General features: G+C 46.3%; 1 protein-coding gene across 1 annotated transcript; it reads left to right on the top strand.

Annotated features, from left to right (window-relative positions):
• The first annotated feature begins 7,654 nt into the window (after positions 1–7,654).
• On the top strand, positions 7,655–22,615 carry acvr2ba (activin A receptor type 2Ba). Its single transcript, XM_069667582.1, has 13 exons — positions 7,655–7,671; positions 11,422–11,447; positions 11,483–11,502; positions 11,582–11,778; positions 16,212–16,318; positions 16,491–16,639; positions 17,519–17,662; positions 17,766–17,909; positions 18,260–18,408; positions 18,714–18,828; positions 18,910–19,048; positions 19,530–19,660; positions 21,379–22,615. Exons 1-13 carry the CDS (start codon positions 7,655–7,657, stop codon positions 21,598–21,600), a joined length of 1,560 nt encoding a protein of 519 aa, XP_069523683.1. The 3' UTR covers positions 21,601–22,615.
• Positions 22,616–23,442: the final 827 nt, after the last annotated feature.

The following is a 23,442-nucleotide window of genomic DNA, read 5'->3' as shown; positions in this document are numbered from 1 at the left end:
CCAGGAACTCTTTGGATCCCAGCTCAGAGAGCTCAGACTCGCAGCACGCTGTCACACACGACGTAGATCTTCAGGTGGTGTTTGTGCGACTACATTGGTTCAGACTCACAGAACTTTATTTATAAATGTGTCGACTTTTTGTGTCTGAAAGGAGCAGCCACTGAAGTAACGATGTGAGTTTGATAAACTGTCAGAGCATGAAGCGCTACCAGCTCCTGGAGGGGAAGCAGAAGGAGCTCCTCTCCTCCTGTTGGGTGTGTTTGACGTCCATCTAAAATTAGAGCATCTCTGAACTCTTCCTGTTGTGGTTGTGGACCGCTGAGGCTGATAGCTGCCCTCGCACTACGTCTCCCTGCAGTGCCTGAACGCTGGCGGGGGGTGATGGGGGAGGGGGTGTCCATTGCTACAGGCAGGATTTAAAGGGCCAGTGCCTGTTTTTTTCTCCTCACAACGCTGTCCGTTAGCCACATTAGCGCTAACCCTCATTTGACAGGCCTGAGGTTCCCGCTTGGTTTTACAGTTAGAGCTAAAAGCTAAAGTTTGTGTAGCAGGTTGTGTTGAAGGAGAGATGGAGGAGTCCCTCATATCTAAAGGGGTTTCCCTCTGTGGAGCAGGAATGGAAACACTACACCTGTCAGGCTCTGGTGGTGATGGTGCAGAAGCACTTTGTGCTGTTTCTCACCACTGTAGTGTGACAAACATTTCTGTGAGTCTGACTGATTGTTAGGGCGGAGAAGAGCTCGTAAAAGAGGTGATCAGTCATTGGAGGAGGCCGAACCTCAGGCTGAAAATGTCATTTCACAGCACAGACAGTCTGCAGAGAGGAGCGTCTTTTTGCCCGCGGAGGATCGCGAGGATGCCAAGCCCTGGAAGAGTGATGAGGCGGGGACTACATCCTGCCGGGGGCAGAGTGTCCTGAGGGGGCAGAAGTACACTGTGAAAGAGCAAGTGCAGATACTATAGCACACCCCAATGTCCCCGTGCTTTCGATCAGTGCTACCCCCAGAGCAGGGACCTTTTGGGGGGTCAGAGTCTTCATGTTCTCCGTGGTGCCTGGAGAAAGTTCCTGACTGCTGATCAGATGGTAATGTTAGAAAGGAAGTGGCTGAAAGGTGACTGACAGTTGGCGCCTTGTGGTAGTTTTGTGGGAAGCAGTTGACTCTAACACTTTGTCAGATGACCTTCGTTTACATGACGTGAAACCTGCAAACAGCCGTCTGACATTATAACAGCATTTCAACATCCCATAACAACAACATACAAGCAATACAGCCGCTCACCTACAGGCTGCAGGTACAGGCCCCTCCCATTCAAGACCACGTGTGAGCTGTTTGAAGCTGCTCGTGCTTTGTTTCTCTTCACGTGTCGTCTGTCTGCTTATACGTTGAGTGAGGACTGCTGCTGTCACACAGGTGAAGGGAATGAGGAGCACAGTTCAGTGAGAATGAACGAGGACTTCCTGTTTGTTTGATAAAAACTGCAGCTGCTTTTTGCAACATGACATACCTGTGTGGTGAAAGAGCCCTCACTTCTTCCTGTTATTTTACTCTGCACACAGTTTGTTGATAAAGCCTCTCAGAAGCTGTGACTCTCTCTCTGACACTCGTCTGGCTCCTTTAAGACCAGCGTGAGCTCTAAATGTTAGTCGGTATCTGTTGCATGTTTCCTCTGGTGCAGCTCAGACGTGTGTTTACAGTAGCCGAGCTGCAGTGTCCACGTTTCATTACACTCATTGCTCTCTCTAATATATGGCCGGAGCTCCCCTGACCTGCTTTCTCAGCGATCAATACTGGTGGCTGAGGAGGAGCCCCTGTTTTTATTGTAACACACGCACACGCCTACGCACATGCACACACGCACACACGCACACACGCACACACGCACACGCACACCAGACGACACCAGCTGATGGCCGTTCACTGAACACAGTGCCTCCATAACATTTTTGGTATTGAGTAGAGATGCACGATATTATCAGCATCAGCAGATCCTCATTTGTCTTCTGATGTTTGCTGCTCGATGAGTCGTTAACAAAGCCCAACGTGATGCTACGACATGAAGAAGGGCGCGAGGTGTCAGCGCTATGGCAGTTTATTGGCCACTACAATAAGAGTGGACATGATATCATCTCCACTACAGGGGACACTTGATGATGTGCTCTGCAATGAGGTGGAAAAAACATCCTAATATATCGGTATGGAAAATATCAGCAGAAGACTCAATATGGTGTATGGTGTTTAGCGTCTTATCAGTGGGATATTTACAATGGTCACCATTCAGGACTGGATCAGGACGTGGTGAACCCGCCTGCTGCCTCTTTATTTTGTCGCAGGCTGGGAAGCATCTGAACACTGACTTGCGTTTTATTACTGATAACTTACCATGAAAGAAATAAACATAATTTACACAGAATATTTGTCAAAGCCAAAGTTATGGAATGTTCTCTGCTCTCTAGAACATCAGCAGGTGGAACCTTTGAACAGGAACTGCTGTAATTCTGTTTAAAACAATTCAGACCAGAGGATGGGTCAACATGGTTTTAAGTCTGACTCTACATTTGACACATTTTGATACTAAAACTACAGTTCTCCTTCAAGAGTCTCACTCACTCTTTGAAGGAGTTCCTCAGGGAACAGTGCCGGGGCCCTTGTGCTTTCAGGACTCGGGTCGTGGTGGATCAGGTGGTATGCGGTTCCTGTGTTCAGAATGTGACGCTTCAGCTTGGCCAGCGTTCACACTGAAGCTACACATACCTGCAGCGGGAGGAGGCGAGCTGTCACTGCAGCTTAACCAGCAGAGAGGGGGAGACGGAGGGGTCGTAAAAGAGAGGGAGGGAAGGAGGGGCGAGGCGATAGAGAGATACAGAGGAAGGCGGAGAGAGAAGAGTTTGTACTTAATCACTTTTATTTCTCTAATGAACATGTGCTTTTGTTAAAAATGTTTTATTACTGATTATTGGTGGTGATGTAATAAAGTATTTTTTGCTGGCAGTCACATGTCGAACGTCTCGGAGCAGTTTGAATGTTACAGAGACGTTTCATAAATTAGGCCTGCTGAGCTGAGAGCAGCCTGCCAATGAGTATAAAGCTCATTTTATGGCCAGGACTGTCATCATAACTCTGCAAGACTCACACACACACACACACCCACACACACACACACACACACACACACACACACACACACACACACACACACACACACACACACACACACACACACACACACTTTGGCAAACATGCAAAACACACACAGAGAAACACACAGAGTCATTAGCAGAGAGCTGGTGATCTTGTGTTTATTCTGGCTCGCAGCAGTCAGAGCAGCACAAAGGAAGCAGAGCTGCTTCCAGGCACCGGACAAGCCTCTCACTTGATCAGCGATTTGATGACTTTATTACTACGAGACGACAGCCGGAGCATCGCACTGAAAATACCTTCAGTGGGTTTTTAAGAGGCCAAGCAGATCTGTAGAAAGAGTCAAGTCCAAACAAAGTGGAAGCAGGATTCTGTGCGTAACGAGGTGATGAGAGGGAGAACCAGACACGGAGCAGGTCGTGGTCTCATTACCCTGATGACGCTGGTTACTGTTCTCTGAAGGTTATATTGAAATATCCATCTCAGAATTAGATTTTTAGAACAGGAAGTGTTCTGGTTCCTGTTTGTAGTACGTTTGTAGTCCGAGCAGTATTGACCAATCATCAGCAGGCTGCAGGAAGAACAGTCGGTGTGGAGAGCAGAAGCAGGCGGAACGCGATCCACGGTGATGAGATCATCTTGTTATTAATCTCTATGAACAGTCACGCTGTTGTTCAGAACATAAACCAGTCGAACGTTTAATCACCACATGATGAAGCTGAGAACGACTCTTAAAGTCTGTTGTAACTGCTACGTTAGATTGTAGAGAGAGAGCTGCCTCTCGTCATGTCTGAATGTGTGTTCGGTCCTCTGTCGTACAGCTCGACTATAAGAGCCTGTAATGATGGATCCTTTTGTTTGTGTCGTCGGGTTCACATGACACCACAGAGCCGCAGCAGTCAGGCGTCCTGGACCTGCTCCACGCGCGGAGCGGAACCAGAAGTTTGGACCGGATTTATAATCACAAACTGATCGATGGTGGGTGATGAAGCAGCCCGTGCTGAGTTCCTCTCACTTCTACTTAATGTTTGAAGCTCAATCTGTCAGACACAGAGACGCAGTCAGGGGGCAGAGAGGAGGCGGCCCTGAAATGTTCAGGTGTGTGTTCACACACGATTACAGCTTGGAACCTGCTGAACGAGTCAGGACCCAGCTGGTTCCGAGTGTGTGTGTGTGTGTGTGTGTGTGTGTGTGTGTGTGTGTGTGTGTGTGTGTGTGTGTGTGGGTACCTAGACAGATAAAGTGTTATCTTCATAACAATGCAGGACAGGACACTTTATCAACACACACACACACACACACACACACACACACACACTCTGCAGGGATGTGTCCAGCTCCTTTCAAACGGTCCAATCACACGGCAGCGTCCTCCCCGCTCATGGTACAGACTAACAGCAGGAAATGGCCGAGTGTTGGTCTGCATTGTGTTTGCTCGGCTGTAAAGTTTGGTACCTCGCTGTGACAGATGGGGGGGCTCTCTTTCATTGACAAACTGACGGCTCCCAGGGGCCCAGACTGCCCTCCTCCCCCTCTCTCCCCCCTCTCTCCCCCCTCCTCCTCCACTCATTTGTTCCCTCTTATGCCCTTCTCTCCCTCGAGGTCTAGAGGAATGACTCTCTTTCTCTGCTGCCATTTGTCCGGGGACGGGGGGCCCAGTCTGGGAGTTTGTGTGGGTGCTGTCTGGCCTTCGGGGGGGCAGATGTTGTCTGGACAACAACAACAAAAACACACACCCTGACGCTGGCTCTCTTATCTGGTGGTTCCTCTCCTGCAGCTGTGATTTGTTTGGGTTGCGTCAGACTGAAAGACTCTGGTTATCAGTATTTAAAGTGGGAACAGTCACATGCAAACTTTGACTTGTGGACAGTCACATGTGGTTTCTGTAGACTTGTTAAGGCCTGCTGCGGTCAGACGCAGCATTTCTCTAATAGTTAGGGAGCGGGGTCGACCATGAGGGCACATTAAGGTTCCTGTGTGGGCTGAAATGCTCGTAGGGTTCCTGATGGAGTTTCAGGGAGACACCATCAGTCTCGAGGAGTTGCAGGTGGACCCTAAAGGGGGCAGGGGGGTAATGGCTCCTGGGATTTCTAAGGGTGTTTCATGGCTCTTTGGGGTCCGTCGTAATGTTTTAAGGGTTCCCCCAAAGTTTTGGTTGAGGGATTTCCAGGGCTACTCGGTGCTTCTTCGATGATTCCTTGACTGCATTGGGATGTTTCTCGGGTGGATCTTCATGGGTTCCAAGCCGTCTTTGAAAAGACTTCATATAAGCGCCCCTCAGGCTACACTAAGGGCCCGTTCAAGGCGGGATTATTACGCCTCTGTTACGTTCTGTCTTCTATGTAGAACGCACAGAGGCTGAATGGTGGGGCGAAGTCGTTCCGCCTCTGAGCCGGCATTGGAGGTAGTAACAGAGGCGAAACGGCGTCAGTGTAAACAGCGGAGCCGGCGGGGCAGAACAGCGCCGTGTGTGTGTGTGTGTGTGTGTGAAGCACGAGCTGTTTGTTTACACCTCGCACACGTTTTGCTTCCGCAACACCAGAACGTGTAAAATCGCACGCTGCTCGGTCAAATGTAAAATAACAAAGGCTGCATGACGGCGGCGCTTCGTTACGGTGCTGAGGCGGCGCCGCAGTGTGAAAAGGGCCTCAACGTGTTCCAGGGTGTTTAAGGGTCTTTCATCGCTCTCTGGGGGTCCATCACAGTGTTTTAGTCCCCCCCCAGGAAGTTCAGAGCTACATGATGCCGTCTGGTGATGTGGCATGATGTTTCTTGAAGCCTACATCGGGATTTCTCGGGTCCAGCTGTCTTTGAGAGACTCCATGAAGTCTTTCAGGGTCTCTCAGGTCTCCGTGTGGGACCTCCTCCGTGGGGAACGTCCTCTAGGGTGTTTCAGAGATTTGTGAGGATATTCTAAGGCTCACTGGGGGTCACAGTGTTTTAGGGGCTGCTCCAAAATCTAAGCAATCTTCATGAGATTCTGGACCATATTGAAAGGGTTAACGGGTGAAGGTTGGGGAGGTCCTTTGATCCACTATGTCTTGAAGTTGAATCAGGGCTCATTCGGGTTCCTGTGATTGGTGGAGGTTTCGGGGTATTTTAGATGTTTGATGTTTGTTCCTCAGGGGGCTGTTTGGTTACTGCTGCCTATCAGGGAACCAGGAGAATGTCCTGGGTAACCCTGAGGATAACAATGTATTTCCTGATTTGTCTGAGGGGTTGCTGTGATCTTTCAGGGGCTTCAGTTCTCGTGGTGAACAGAAGAAAGCTATGAAACCATAATTCCTTATAAACGTTTGGACTCTTGTCATTCGTCTGACGCCTGCTCACAGATCCACAGGCTGCAGCTGTTTGCAGCTCTCAGGTTTACAAACATACAGATGTCGGCCAGAATTCAGATTCCTCCACTATGAGCATATGTGCAGAATGTGTTGACTGTTCCCATGGGAACAAGCGAACAGGCTGCTGGTTTGACGAGTAATCTGCAAAAAGCAAACCGAAATATACGCAGGAAGTCTGTGAGGAGACCCGCATGATGAAGGGAGAGTTTGTACAAAATCCTCTTCCTCTGTAAGGAAAAGGTCTCTCTCTGTAGGAACACCTGATCGTCATGTAGACCCCAACGTGTGTAAGAACCAGGCCCAGGTTTAAAAACACTTCAAGTGGAGGGAGCTGATATTTGAATGAACAGTAAAGAAGGCCGAGCGAGCAGCAGAGATGTGGTGAGTTACGCTCTCTCTCTTTGTTGTTCACTCTCTGCAGCCATGAGGCCCACTCTCTGGAAGGTCAACTCTATTGTCTGCAGCCCTGTGCGCTGTCATGGCCGAGCACACTGTGATTGATGGCACTTAAAGCTGGTGTGTGTGTGTGTGTGTGTGTGTGTGTGTGTGTGTGTGTGTGTGTGTGTGTGTGTGTGTGTGTGTGTGTGTGTGTGTGTGTGTGTGTGTGTGCAGGGAGCGAGAGTAAGCGAGCAGGATCTGGTTAATGACGAGCTCTAGTACCCCCCCACCCCCACACTGCTCTTATCATTTTCACAGAATCGTTCAGCAGTGTTGAGGCTGACGTGTGAGTGGCTATAAATAGAGGCTGTGTGTGTGTGTGTGTGTGTGTGTGTGTGTGTGTGTGTGTGTGTGTGTGTGTGTGTGTGTGTGTGTGTGTGTGTGTGTGTGTGTGTGTGTGTGTGTGTGTGTGTGTGTGTGTGTGTGTGTGTGTGTGTGTGAGGGAAAGCCCGTTTTGGGATCCAGCTGGATGCGAGCCAGGCCTCGGCCGAGAGGAGGAGCAGAGGAAAAGTTAAGAGAAGAGAGACCTCGCTCAAAGCAGGACGTTTCTTCTTCTACTGAGTTCAAAACTTCGGTGATGAATTCCCGAGCTGAAGTCATGACATCACTTCCTGCCTAGCCTCATGACGACATGCCACCACGATGAAGTGTGTCTGAAGTTTGTTTTCCGTGTGGTTCAGCTCATCACAGAAATATCAGACAGAATGTGTGAACACAAAAGAGCAGCTTTCATTTCTCATGCTGGCGTCTCTGGTGTTAGCCACGCTAAAGCTAACACAAACAGGTCGGACGATGTTATACAGAAACGTTCAGTCTCCTTACTGGTCTCCAAACGCATTCAGAATCTGTGTTACTTTAGCATTAGCATTGTCGCTAACAGTTGGCTGGTTTTTTAAAGTATATTTTAAAGGCTCAACAGTTTGGTCCCTCACAGTTGTGTCACAGTGTGTGTGTGTGTGTGGGTGTGTGTGTGTGTGTGTGTGTGTGTGTGTGTGTGGGTGTGTGTGTGTGTGTGTGTGTGTGTGTGTGTGTGTGTGTGTGTGTGTGTGTGTGTGTGTGTGTGTGTGTGATGGGTTCCCATGGCTTTGCATCTCATATGTTGCCCTATGATCTCAGTAACATATGCACACACACACACACACACACTTGGCCAGCCAGATGCCTGTGTGTGTGTGTGTGTGTGTGTGTGTGTGTGTGTGTGTGTGTGTGACCCCTGACCCTGATGTCTGGAACACACAAAGGCTCTAAATAATTGGTATGTGGTCTTTTTGCATGATAAAGTCGCTCACACACACTTTGAGTGATTTGCATTTCACACACGTCTGTATCCATATCATCAAGGAAACCCAGGAGGTCAGAGGTCACGCACTCTAACACACACACACACACACACACACACACACACACACACACACACACACACACACATGCAGTTTAGACATGTAAATGTGTGTGATGTGATTATGTGTCTGGGTCGTTGCAGCTGGACGATGTGACGGAGCGTCTGTGAGTCCGACTCTCTCTCTTTCTCACACTCGCTCTGAGCAGCCGTGCAGCTGTCACGGCTCACAACCTGTGAACGCAACATTAATGCTCAGTAACGTTCATGCTGCTGTCAAAGGCCATGAGAAAGTCCTGCTCCTCTTTGTTCTGCATCATGTCTATCAATTATTTCAACACTGAACTCACCAAAAGGAGAAATCTTCGTTGTGAGTGTCTCCAGTAGATGTGTTCATCCTGCAGCAGTGAAACAGGCTGTAATGGCTGCAACATAATCCTTGATGGGTCAAAGGTCGTCCACTAAAAGTTCTTCTTGTTTCCACTGACAGGCTCAGATTGTTATTCTAAGTGTGTGACAACATGACAGAAAGGATCCCTACAGAGATAGACCTTTTTGTTACAGAGGAAGATGATTGTTTTAACCACACACAGACGTTACATCGCTCTCTGCACACACACCAGACTCCATTCAGAAAAACAGGGATTTAAGCTCTCAGGACACTCGACAAATCGTCAATTATTGAACCGATTAATCAACTGATCAGATAATGATATGCACAATGAATTAATGTCTGTTATTTGCCCGCCCTGCAGGCGATCCTTTTCTCTGCAGCGTTGAGGCTGAAATGCTCCCACACGCCATGGTGTTGCATCGGCTGCCATTTTGCTATGCTGTGTTTACCTGTCGCCTCCCGGTCGCTGATTAGCATGAACAGCTCTCAGCAGAGATGGTGAGGACGTTAGATGGCTCACCCCTCAGCAAACTCAGCTCCGGGGGGTCTCGGCTCGTTCGTTTGTTGTTGAACTTTGTGTAACTCGCTGCTCAACTTTTTAATTGAAAAAGAAGTTGTACTAAATGTCAACTGACACACACACACACACACACACACACACACACACACACACACACACACACACACACACACACACACACTGACAGCTGCCTGGCCCATTAGCTCACACATCTCCATGGTGAGCAGAGTCGACCTCCAGAATACTGATGAGGGTTCAGACGAGGTGCTGCCAGCACGGACAGAACCACTGCAGTACAGGTGGTACTACTACACAACAGGGGCAGCACTACTTCCTGTTTGTGCAGATATCCCATCATGCCGCAGGTTCCTGTGTTTGAGAGAAGAGGTCTGATTAAAGGGTCATTCCTCTGAGTCTCTGGTGGCGTCACTTCTCTCCAGCGGGGCTCATGACCTCTACATGTTCATGTGGAATCTGTAGATCGAGATTACGAGCCGAGTTCTGCTGCAGACAGACGACATCCTTTAAACGCCTCAGAAGAACAAACCAACAGGCAGGAAGGCAGGATGTCAACAACCACACATGGTGACAGGTTACCTGCTGACGCCAGGGTGGGGCAGTGTTGCCAACTCCTCAGTAAGGAAAGTAGCTATTGGCTGTCCTGAAAGTCGCTAGAAGTCGCTAAATGACGCCATCGCCTAATTTGCATAATTGTCAATTTGCATGTAAATGTAATGGACGCTGTAGGAGAGAGGAATAACGTCGAGGGAGAGACAGAAGGTGAGTAAAGGACACCCTAAATGAACTTTCTTCTTTTGATTCTTTTACATTTACGTCCCACTCTGTAAGCCGGGGCGGGATCAGCGGCGGCTTTGCGCACGCGTGATTCATTTGTGGTGTGGGTCTCCTCTCCGCTCTGACTGTAGCTGGGACTGCTGCGTGAGGCTACTGTGAGACTGACCGCCTGGGGGAGGGGCTCACGGCAGCACCTGCTGCTCGCTGAGGACAGTAACTGCAGAACGACACGTGCGTTCATGTCAGAGTCTCCAAAACACCAGAAAAAGTCGCTAGATTTGTCGCTCATCGCTTTTGACAAAAAAAGTCGCCAAGAAGATTTGGAAAGTCGCCAGATTCAGCGAGAAAGTCACCAAGTTGTTAACCCTGAGCGGGGGACTCAGTTGTCGTACTGCTCTGTTCCAGGTTAGCAGTTTGTCAAAGTTAGAATTCTGATGGATCGTGATCATTTCACCGCTTCTGCATTAAGCACTGACAGGAAATGGCTCCTGAGACTCTGTAGGGACATGTTTCATCACACCTGTCCTTATTTATCCTCCACCATGCTGCTGGCTAGGCAGTGGTTGAATGCTAACGTTAGCGGTTGTCTAACTGTAGCTAGCTTTTCATTTCATTCAGTTTATTTCATTTAGTTGCCGATTAAATGAAAAGTGACGTTATGGTGCAAACATTGAAAGCATCATGACCTCACTGTGATTTCCCAGCATGCATCACACAGTAACTCTAACAGAAACCTTTTTAAATGTAAACGCCCCCCCCCCCCCCCCCCCGCCCCGCTCAGACTCTGTGTAACAGAATGTGTCTGGTCACACAAACAGGAAGTAGTATTATTACTGTGACTGTACTGAGCGTGTAGTTTTACTGCAGCTGTGCTGTTACTGTACTGCTGTCACAGCTGCTGTGTGTGTGTGTGTGTGTGTGTGTGTGTGTGTGTGTGTGTGTGTGTGTGTGTGTGTCAGTTTGCCTAGCAACACTTAATGCTCAGACTGGCTGTAACATCTGTCACAGTAAACGCTGCCAAAGTCTCCCTGCTCTTCACCCAACTGTACTCAACTTTATTACCTTCTTCTTCTGCTTCTTCTTGGGTTAGGGAGCAGTGGCTTATTTCTGCTGTAAAGGTTAACATGGGGCTCTATGGGGACTGACTCACTTCATCTTTATATTAACTACAACAAAGAGCTCAGAGGTTGCATCAAAGTCCAGTGTGTGTGTGTGTGTGTGTGTGTTTCAGCTTTGCTTTTTCTGTGATGACCTCATTCCGGTATGACCTCAGAAGTCAAAGGTCACATCTGGCACCCATAACTTCCTGCATCAGAAGCTCTTTGATGACGGATGATCTGTAGCTGCTCAGTGTGTGTGTGTGTGTGTGTGTGTGTGTGTGTGTGTGTGTGTGAAATCTCGCAGCTCGAGTTACCTGAAAATACCTCCTCCTCTTTCTTCTCTCTATCTCTCTGTAGCTCGCTCGCCCTCCTCCTTTCCTTTAGTGAGGGAGGATGGAGGGAGGAGGGAAGGAAGAAGTGGCATCAAACATCTCTTATGTTAACTTCCTGGTTTGTGTACAAAGAGACGGCACTCCTTCACACTGACGGCTTCTGTCTGTCTGCAGGACTGAGCGAGGGCGAGGCCGACACTGCCGAGTGTTTGTACTACAACGTCAACTACGAGATCGAGAAGACCAACCAGAGCGGCGTGGAGCGCTGCGAGGGCGAGAAGGACAAACGCTCGCACTGCTACGCCTCCTGGAGGAACAACTCAGGCTCCATCGAGCTGGTGAAGAAGGGATGCTGGCTGGATGACTTCAACTGCTACGACCGGTAATAACACACACGCACACACACACACACACACACACACACACACACACACGCACACGCACAGGTTTACGCAGACACGAGACACCATGGTGCAATGTTTTGAAACACATGAACAAATAGACGCAGAAATGTTGTGTAATGAAAAGATCATTTTCTTGTGAACATGCAATAAAAGATGTTTTGAGTTGACGTGAAACGAGCAGTGAACACACCGTCACCGGGTTACATCACCTGTCAGGTTCTTATGTTGTCGAACTGTTTCTGCATCAGAGCAACATTATCTCTCGTTTAGCTCTGTTTTTGGTCTCCACCACAGGGTTGCCAGGTTGGTGTATCAAAATCCACAGCATGAGTTCACAGCATGCCCCTGTAACACCACGTCTGCTCTTCAGTCTCACAGCGAAGCTGTCGCTGACGTTTATCTTGTAACATGTAAATGTTCAGCATCAGGCTCCAGTGTAGCACAGAAACATTGTTATCATGTGCTCTACTCTGCTGCTCGGGAACACAACGCTGCAGGAGCCCTATTTGTCCACAGAGCTGTCAATCATGAGGCCACGCCCCCTTTTTACAGCATCAAATAACAAATTAAAAGTCAACTTGTCAGAAAAATGAACACTGACATAAATCAGCAGGATAAGAACTAACTATAATGACAGAAACCATGTTGGAGAAAAATGTATTTGACGTGTATTTTGATTTTATAGTTTGACTCATGTCCCATCTGTTAACATGGAGGAGGCGGGCTTTATGAGCTATACTGCAGCCAGAGGGTTGAGCTGTCATGTCGGCCATCTTTGTATACAGGCCCACATTTCCCATCATCCTCGGCGCCCCTGCTTCCTCCCTCCCCCCAGTTTGACTGACGGGTGCTGTGACTGGGAGTTGTGTAAACGCTCGGGGCTGTTTTGGCAGCGACGGCGTTGGCTGTGACGCAGCAGTGTAGTGACAGCAGAGAGGACACAAACACGGTTTGAACAGAGTGTGAAACCTTTAACATTCACACCAACAGGAAGCCGTCACACAGCACCTTTAATCAGAACGTAAACAAGGTCTTTATTTCTGTTGCACTTTGGATTATGTTGAAAGTGTTTTCAAAAGTAAAGGTTCAGAAATGTTTCATGAATCTGAAACTTGTTTCAAACAGGACTCTTACTTTGAAGGGACATTTTATCTCTCCGTTTGATTGACATGTATTTCCTACATTTCCATGAGCAGCATCCAGAACAAAAACAGGACAAAAAGATTACAGTAGAAACATTTACTGCGGTCATTAAAAGGATCCTTTGTCTCTGGTTAAACTCCTCCAGCACCTTCCCTTCTGCTGTCTGACAGTCTTCTGTTTCTCAGCTTCTTCTCAAGCACATTAGCATGTACACATTTCGCGCTAACATCCAGAACAAGCTGCAGTGATTACGACGGCGGAATCGACTCTTCTCCATGGATCAACAGCACAGGCGACCTGGAGAGCAGCTCTTCACGTGATGCAGCCTCTCATGTTCTCCTCCACAATCACACATAAAAGATCAAAGCAAAGGAGAGACGAGAGGAGAAGGGAATCGTGAAACGTCTCTTTTATAACACATTTGTGCTCGCAGCTTCTCTCCTGATACGACTGATATGCTGCAAATTTCACTTTCTCCCCGAGGCGTTAGGAAAAAAAGTGCTATTTGGGTCAAGTACAAGTGCTGCCAGACTACTGCAGTAATACTGAGCATTCCCCAGACGCCGTTTGATTGACAGGTCTGCTGTTAGGCTCCATCGGCTATTTAGACTACAGCGAAGACTGACAGAGTGGAGCATCGCTCAACGTACGGGATCTCTGCAGCTGTGTGGGGACGAGTACACTGAACACTTCATGTAGTCCTCAAAGTACAGAAGAAGAGAGCAGTGCTGCAGCCACCACACCAGGAACTGGGAGGTGGAGCAGCAGCAGCGGTGGTGGTGGTACTTGTAGTTCTTGCAGAGGCATGACAGAACAGTTGGGGTTCATACGAGGGGAAGGCTCAGTTTCCCAGAAGGCTTTGCTCTGTAGTGTCCAGGATTAGTGTGCGCTCCCTTTGTTCCCATCCTGGAAGAAATGAAAGGAGGAGATGATGATGGGAAGGAGGAGAGGAGGAGCAGGAGGGAGGGAGTGAGATGGAGAAAGAGATGAGCTAGGAGGCGAGCGACCACGGACAAAACTACACAAATAAGACGAGCAGTGATAAAGGTGTTAAAAGTGCAGGTTCAGTGGATGAAAGGACAAAGTCGATGAGAATAGAGTGGACTTTGGTCTAATGGAGGAAGTCAGATGCTTCTGAACGCAGCCTGAGGTGGAGGTGTTACACATGCTGTCGTGATAGATGAGTTTCTGTGCTGATGTGAAGAAGCCTCTGGTGTCCGATGATGAAGCGTCTGCCAGGATCCAATCAGAAAGCTTTCTCTCTCTCTCTCTCTCTCTCTCTCTCTCTTTCTTTCTCTCTCTCTCTCTCTCTCTCTCTCTCTCTCTCTTTCTTTCTCTCTCTCTCTCTCTCACACTCTCTCTCTCTCTCTCTCTCTCTCTCTCTTTCTTTCTCTCTCTCTCTCTCTCTCTCTCTCTCTCTCTCTCTCTTTCTTTCTCTCTCACACTCTCTCTCTCTCTCTCTCTCTCTTTCTTTCTCTCTCACACTCTCTCTCTCTCTCTCTCTCTCTCTCTTTCTTTCTCTCTCACACTCTCTCTCTCTCTCTCTCTCTCTTTCTTTCTCTCTCTCTCTCTCTCTCTTTCTTTCTCTCTCACACTCTCTCTCTCTCTCTCTTTCTTTCTCTCTTTCTCTCTCACACTCTCTCTCTCTCTCTCTCTCTCTCTCTCTCTCTCTTTCTTTCTCTCTCACACTCTCTCTCTCTCTCTCTCTCTTTCTTTCTCTCTCTCTCTCTCTCTTTCTTTCTCTCTCACACTCTCTCTCTCTCTCTCTCTCTCTCTTTCTTTCTCTCTCTCTCTCTCTCTCTTTCTTTCTCTCTCACTCTCTCTCTCTCTCTCTCTCTCTTTCTTTCTCTCTCTCTCTCTCTCTCTTTCTTTCTCTCTCACACTCTCTCTCTCTCTCTCTCTCTCTTTCTTTCTCTCTCACACTCTCTCTCTCTCTCTCTCTCTCTCTCTTTCTTTCTCTCTCACACTCTCTCTCTCTCTCTCTCTCTCTCTTTCTTTCTCTCTCTCTCTTTCTTTCTCTCTCTCTCTCTCTCTCTTTCTTTCTCTCTCACACTCTCTCTCTCTCTCTCTCTCTTTCTTTCTCTCTCACACTCTCTCTCTCTCTCTCTCTCTCTCTCTCTCTTTCTTTCTCTCTCACACTCTCTCTCTCTCTCTCTCTCTCTCTTTCTTTCTCTCTCTCTCTTTCTTTCTCTCTTTCTCTCTCACACTCTCTCTCTCTCTCTCTCTCTCTCTCTCTTTTTACAAAGTTTTACATGTTTTGCTTGTTGTAAGTTGTAATCTATCTTGTTTACCTCAGATGTTAAAGTTATAATCTTGAAGATCTCAGTGTCGTTCCCTTTGGCGACACCTGTGGTGACAAACAGTAATCACAGGAGCACACCTCCCAGATATCCACACAGTGCTGCATGTGTGACGTCCACGGTCGGCTCCGGTTGTAACTCCTGATTTTCCTGGCTGACGGTCGCTTTCCTTTTCAGACTGTTTGCTTCATCTGAGCGTCGAGTTTGTTTCTTCTTCTTTGGATTTTCACTTCTTGTTGAAGTTGTATCTGTAGTCATCCATCTTTTCTTTGTTTGTTCAGCCATAGTAGATTACTGTTTACTCGCAACACTTGCAGAGAGCGGAAAAGCAGCCGCTTAGCTCCGCCTACCCTCTCTGGCAGACCAACCACTGCTGGCTGATGGAAAACGCGTCACTAACTGGGCGCCGCCACAGACACCCAGCCCATAATAATACTATATACTGCAGATGCAAAGGGTTTCATCAGTGGGCCATCGGCTCAGTCAGCATGTGTGACCTCTAGGGGTCGATCGATTAATGCTATTTTTACATAATCGGAATCGGCCGATGTCTGCATACACAGGCAGCCTGGTCAGTGTGGCTGCTGTGTGCGAGGTTAGTGCTCCCCCTTTCACCGTCTTACAGGCTGCCGTCAGCGGGGGCCGTGAAACAGTGCTGCATGTACGTCACCTGAGAGAAAACAGTCAGACTGAAACTCTTATACAGTATTCAGTTGGCCACTCTTAATAACATATACAATGTTACCGTTTACTGTCTGTCCAAAAGATGAAGGATGTTTTGCTGCCTTCTCATCTTCACTAGTTAACGTCAGCGAGCTGAATGTTTTCTCGCATGTTTTACTGTTCCTGCCTCGATCTTCCGAGCCGTAGCTCAGAGACCGCTGGTTTCTTTGGGCGAATTCAATCAGCTGCACGTCAGCGCGCTCTCACAGGTTTGGGATGATGGACTTGTTCTGTCTGTGTCTCAGACAGGAGTGTGTGGCCACAGAGGAGAGTCCTCAGGTCTTCTTCTGCTGCTGTGAAGGAAACTTCTGCAACGAGAGGTTCACACACCTGCCTGACGTCAGCGGACCACGTGAGTCTGCCCTCTGATTGGACACAGCTGTGTCCAGTGTGTGTTTATGTTTGACACGTTTGGTCATCTCTTGTCTAATATCAGAGGACCTGTGTGTGTGAGTGTGTGTGTGAGTGTGTGTTTACATTTTAATGAAGAATGTGTGATACTTTTCTGTGTTTGTGTTTGTCAGTGATTAAAGCCCCGCCCCCCAGCGTCGGCGTGTTAAACGTGATGGTTTACTGCCTGCTGCCCGTCACCATGCTGTCCGTGGTTCTGCTCACTGCCATATGGATGTACCGACACCGAAAACCTCCGTACGGTCACGTGGACATCACTGAGGTATACACACACACACACACACACACACACACACACACACACACCTTATCCATCCTCGCCCAAAGCCTCTGACTTCTCCTTTAAGACGTGACAAGCGGCTGAAACGTCTCTGCTTTGTGTTTTCATGTTTAACGTCCAAATATTCAAAATAATTCAAAGGTCTCCCCACATGCACGTTCTGTTTGTCGCTCATACACAGTGCAATCATGATGTAGCAGCGGCCTCTGGTGGCGGGCTGGTGGTCCTGCAGCTGCTCTCAGAGGGAACGAGCCGAGCTGCTGAACCAGTGCTTTCACCTTCAAATGCTCGTTTCTGTTTCTGAACATGAAAACATGGTCATTATTCTTCATCCTGTTCTGCAACTCTTTCTCATGCTCGTGCTGTACTATACTTATTCGTCCCACAGCATGAACTAAAGAAGTTCCTTGTATGTAAACAAACACACAATAAGTGTCAGACAATCAAACTCTTTACTTTCTCGTGACCGTGCATTTGTTATTTCTATTCAGTATTTTAAATTTAAACGTGTTAAAAGAAACTCTCAGGAGTCGACTTGCCTCCTTAAGGGACTGTTCCTGCCCCACTGCAGCCCCTCACTGCAGTGGACTGATGTCTCGATAGATCAGTGTGTGCTTGTGTGTGCGTGTCATGTTTTAGACGTAGTTTAACCTTCAAACTTTTTCTGTTGGTTTCATTTCAACAGCAGCCGCACTATTTCACGAGGAAGGCAGAGATCAAAGAAACGCCCAAAAAGCAGACACTCTTATTTTAGTGTCCGAGTTATTTAATGCTGCAGAGTCAAAGTGTCTCTGTATCATGTCTGTTGGTCAGTCTACAGTTCCTGCTGAATCAAACCCGGCTCTCCCCTCTGTCCTCCAGGATCCAGGTCCTCCTCCGGCCTCCCCCCTGCTGGGTCTCAAGCCTCTGCAGTTGCTGGAGGTGAAAGCCAGGGGGCGCTTCGGCTGCGTGTGGAAGGGCCAGATTATTAACGAATACGTTGCCGTCAAGATCTTCCCCATTCAGGTTTAAAGGCAGATGTTTTCCTAACACTCGCTGCTTTGTGTTGTTTTTAAATGTTACAAACCGTTTCACCTCTTCGTCCTCCTCCTCGTCCTCCTCCTGACAGAACAAGGACTCGTGGGAGAACGAGAGAGACATGTTTGTGACACCGGGCATGAGACATGAAAACATCCTGAGGTACATCGCAGCAGAGAAGCGAGGGAGTCACCTGGAGGCCGAACTGTGGCTCATCACAGAGTTCCATGAGAGGGTGAGGAAGAGGTGGGAGGAAGAGGAGGGAGGAAGGGGAGGGAGGAAGGGGAGGGAGGGACTTTAAGAGCGGCCAGAGCTCATCGAATCGAGTTAAAAGTAGCGCAGAGGAATATAACACTGTCAGCATAAAGGTGATTTTTATATATCATATATGCATTAAAAAAGTAGCGGCCCCAGAGCAGAGCCTTGAGGTCCTCCTCAGCTCAACAAACAAAGTCGGCTTCTATTTACATGATGGAAACAAATTAACTGTAAAAGACTCTTTGGGTTCGTTTACCGACAGAACCAGCTCGATTGATTTACCGTGGTTTTGAATGAAGACGGTACAAACTGTGCGTGTCTCTGCAGGGATCTCTGTCAGACTTCCTGAAGGGAAACATCATCAGCTGCTCCGAGCTGTGTCACATAGCCGAGTCGATGGCGTGCGGCCTGGCTTACCTTCATGAAGACATCCCCCGACAGAAGGGTGAGGGACCCAAACCAGCCATCGCTCACAGGTCTGCCTGCAACACAAAACTCACCGTTGGCTCGTTACAGGAACATCTACGCTCACGAAGCATGCTGTCTTTCATGTCAAACACAAAATGTTGGAGTAGAATTGTTTCAATACCCACACCAGTTTCAGAATTGTATCAGTATATTATAAATGGCTGCCATGAGCTGTTTAGAGTGACATGGAAGAACGATGCAGTGCCAGCAGACAGTTTAATGTTCACATGATCAGATGTATAGTTTAGTTAACTAAAATAAAAACAAACTAAAGCAGCTTCGTGATGAAAGTCCGACTCTGTGTGTCCATCAGGGACTTCAAGAGTAAGAACATCATGCTGCGTTCAGACCTCACGGCGGTAATCGGGGACTTCGGCCTCGCCGTCCGCTTTGAGCCGGGGGAACCACCTGGAGAGACGCATGGACAGGTGAGCTGCTCTGACTGAAGGAGAAGAGTGTGTGTTACACACAGAACATTGCTTCATATAAGTGTGTGTGTGTGTTTGCAGGTAGGGACCAGGCGTTACATGGCTCCAGAGGTTTTAGAAGGAGCCATCAACTTCCAGCGAGACGCCTTCCTCCGCATCGACATGTACGCTGTGGGCCTGGTCCTGTGGGAGCTGGTGTCCCGCTGCAAGTCTGCTGATGGTACGCACGCACACACATGAACACACGCACACACGCACGCACACACACGCACACACATAGCACACGCACACACACACACAGCATGTAATACACTTGTTAGTGTATCGAACCCTATAAAAACTGTAAAAGGAATAATACGTTGCCGTAGCAACCGTGTCGACAATCATTGGTTTGTTGACTACAGTTCAGCGTTTTGGCCGTCGCCATCTTGATTTTTGGAGCCAGACGTGACCATATTTGGAAGAGAGGGTGGATACTATTGTTACGTCTCTATCCATGTTGTGGTATCAAGCTGTCACTCACAGGTAGCCCCGCCCTAACCCCTCCCCTCTTCCTGGTCTGTGTGACTCTCAATGGGAGCATCAGTGACTAAACGAACATCATGCTGTGTTGAAGAAGAGGTGGAACTAGAGACTGAGACCATAAACTCATTAGGAACATGTTAACTGAGGGAATACATGTGTGTGTGTGTGTGTTACAGGGCCGGTGGATGAGTACATGCTGCCGTTTGAGGAGGAAGTCGGTCAGCATCCGTCACTGGAGGACCTGCAGGATGTAGTCGTCCACAAGAAGATGAGGCCGGCCTTCAAAGACCTCTGGCTCAAACACAGCGTGAGTGCACACACACACACACACACACACACACACACACACACACACACACACACAGCAAATATTTAAAACATATTGTATGTAGTAATATATATCTAAAGCTGCCAGAGGAGTTTCCTTTCTGCTACTTGGGTAAATCAGAAACCAAGTTTCAGTTTGTTTTTTAAAATATATTTGGCAGAAAAGATCCATGGTTTGATTTGTCATTAAATGCCTCCTTAACGTTCTCGGGTTGTTTTTAATGTGAAGACGTGTGACATGGGAGGGCGTCCTTACCAACCAATCACAAACCAGGATATGATATTAACTCTCAAAATGTTGGTGCTCTTATTTTGAAGCCTAACATTCAGTTTAGTTCAATTATCATTATCATTATTATTATCATTATTATTATTATCATTATCATTATCATTATCATTATTATCATTATCATTATTATCATTATTAATATTATCATTATCATCATTATTAATATTATCATTATTATCATTATTAATATTATCATTATCATCATTATTAATATTATCATTATTATCATTATTAATATTATCATTATCATCATTATTAATATTATCATTATTATCATTATTAATATTATCATCATTATCATCATCATTATCATCATCATTATCATTATCATTATTATCATCATTATTAATATCATTATCATTATTATTATCATTATCATTATCATCATTATTAATATTATCATTATTATTATCATTATTATTATCATTATCATTATCATCATTATTAATATTATCATTATCATTATTATTATCATTATCATTATCATCATTATTAATATTATCATTATCATTATTATTATCATTATTATTATCATTATCATTATCATCATTATTAATATTATCATGATCATTATTATCATTATTAATATTATCATCATTATCATCATCATTATCATTATTAATATTATCATCATTATATCATCATTATCATTATCATTATTATTATCATCATTATTAATATTATCATTATCATCATTATTAATATTATCATTATCATTAGTATCATTATTAATATTATCATCATTATCATTATTATTATCATTATCATTATCATTATCATCATTATTAATATTATCATTATCATCATTATCATTATTATTATCATTATCATTATTAATATTATCATTATTATCATTATTAATATTATCATCATTATCATTATCATCATTATTAATATTATCATTATCATTATCATTATCATTATTATCATCATTATCATTATTATCATCATTATCATTATCATTATCATCATTATTAATATTATCATTATCATTATCATTATTTTTATCATTATCATCATTATTAATATCATCATTATCATTATTAATATTATCATCATTATCATCATCATTATCATTATTATCATCATTATTAATATTATCATTATCATTATTAATATTATCATCATTATCATCATCATTATCATTATCATTATTATCATCATTATCATTATCATTATCATCATTATTAATATTATCATTATCATTATCATTATCATTATTTTTATCATTATCATTATTATAACAGGTTTTTGTGTAGTCATGTGTAGAAAAAGATCTGCAGTCCTTCTCTTCTTTTCGTCCTTCGTCTTTCTGTCCTGAACACAAAGAATTGAAAACTAATGAGGTGCTTTTATTGTGGAATTTCTGACATCTTCCTGTGTTCTCTGCTGCTGCTGCTCGTCCGCAGGGTCTGGCTCAGATCTGTGAGACGGTGGAGGAGTGCTGGGATCACGATGCCGAGGCTCGATTGTCGGCCGGCTGCGTAGAGGAGAGGATCTCCCAGGTCCGCCGGCTCACCGCCACCATCACCCCGCCTACCTCGGACCACCACACCCTGCTGGTCTCCACCCTGACACCTGTGGACATGGTAAACAACGTGGACCTCCCGCCCAAAGAGTCCAGCATATGAGGAGCAGGAGAAGAAGAACAAACAGCAGACTTTTTTTGCAGGCCTGACATCACCAGAGATTCGCCTCAAGTTCGGTTCAACTTCCTGTGAAAACGACCGAATTCTCTCACACACACACACACACACACACACCATCTTTTCTCAGTGGATTTTACAAACCTAAAGCAGAAACACGGCGTGGAAGCAGCTGCTATTTGATCTCTCTGGACTTCGACTCTCTCCTCGTCCTGTCGGACAGATTCTACCAGCACACGTCCTCGTTTACTCAAGTTTTCTTCACAGTTTCGAGTCATTCGTGTCTTTTTTTTAATCGAGTGTGTGTTTTTATGAGAAAACCAAGCAGGCATCACACACACACACACACACCTAACACTGAAACGCATTCAGGTCCCGACTCAGTGAATGCTCTTTTATCTCCAGGTACCTCAGCGATGACTTTCATTACTTTCGCTATTTTTTACCATTTTCCTCGTGCGTTCTTTCATCTGCTGTCTTCTTCTACTCCTCCAAATCTGGACTTTTCTACCTACCTGGCAACTTTACAACCACCTACCATCAGCCTACGGTGGGATGTTTTTTTACTACAATGCTGCAGAACCCTTGTAGGAAAGCGATGACTGTTACAAAACACAACCGACAGCAAACCTTCAAACATTCGTTTTTCTACCTTCTCTCGGACTCCTTTTCTTTGCGATTATCCTCCTGAGACCACGCGCTACTACTCACACACGACAAACCTTCGGATCCAACGGGTTGTATCCAAACAGACAGGAAACAGGAAGTGAGGTCAGAAGGAAGGACGGGAAAACGAAGACAGGCTGGACAGTGTTTGTTTTGAAGGTTTCTCTCTTTCTTGTGTTCAACTGTCATGACTGGAGGTTGAAGACGGAGAGAGGTCTGAGGCGGTTGCTTTTCAGGAACCAGGAAGCAAACGTCTTGCATGCAGAGATTTGATTGGCTGACGGCGCTCAACCACAGCATTTTGGTTGGCTCGGGAATAAAACTTCTCAGGTAACCAGGTCCACAGGGGTTGGAGGGGTGGGGGAGGGGATCCGAGGTGACCCGACGTCGGCCGAAGGTTTCCATACAGTCGGGAAAGGGGCGGGACCAATGGCAGATGGGAGGGGCTTCCCTGAGGGTGCTCAAAGCCTGTTGGCTATCCTGAATATGTAAATTTGCAAGGTGCCCAAACAAGGGGGAACATGTGACCCTGAAAAAGGTGCGAGACCTCAATGCATAGAGCGGTTTATGCTTTCAGGTCGGTGTGTGAGTGAGAGAGTGTGTGTGTGCGTGTGTGTGCGTGTGTGTGTGTGTGCGTGTGTGTGTGCGTGTGTGCGTGCGTGCGTGCGTGAGTGTGTGTGAGTGTGTGTGAGTGTGTGTGAGTGGTACAATGTGAACACAACCGTCACATGATGTGACACATGATGCTTTTTCTTGTTAAATATGTTTTTTTACTGTTTGTGATGAACGTCTGAGGCTTTCAGTCTGGTTGTGTTTTAACAGGAGGTAAGTGATGGACGTGTGACCTTTGACCTCCACAGTTCTGATAGCTAACAGCGCCACCTTGTGCTTGAGATGCAGCACTGCAGATGTCACACAAAGCTTCAGCTCTGCAGATTTATGTTTTTGTCACTGCTGTTCATCAGGTTGTTTTTAGATTTGATGTCGGGGATGATTCTAACTTTAATAATCTTCCTCTGTGCCATAGAGCTCAGATTCATCCGCCACTGAAAATAGTCCCCAACAAATGCACTATATCCTCCTGTTTGTTTGGTTAAGACTTCAGTGAGCAGCTGTGAGCCTAAAGATTTCCGTCATCAGAAGGAACCAATGGGCTTTGAG

The sequence above is a fragment of the Semicossyphus pulcher genome, unplaced genomic scaffold (genome assembly GCF_022749685.1).
Source record: "Semicossyphus pulcher isolate SPU_LCO1_2020_fin unplaced genomic scaffold, fSemPul1.0.p SCAF_18, whole genome shotgun sequence".
NCBI lineage: Eukaryota > Metazoa > Chordata > Actinopteri > Labriformes > Labridae > Semicossyphus > Semicossyphus pulcher.
This window is presented reverse-complemented; position numbering and strand designations above follow the sequence as displayed.

Coding starts and splice junctions, on each gene's coding strand:
- acvr2ba (XM_069667582.1), top strand. Junction 17,663..17,765: donor TCAAGATCTTCCCCATTCAG/GTTTAAAGGCAG, acceptor TCCTCCTGACAG/AACAAGGACTCGTGGGAGAA. Junction 18,829..18,909: donor CTGGAGAGACGCATGGACAG/GTGAGCTGCTCT, acceptor GTGTGTTTGCAG/GTAGGGACCAGGCGTTACAT.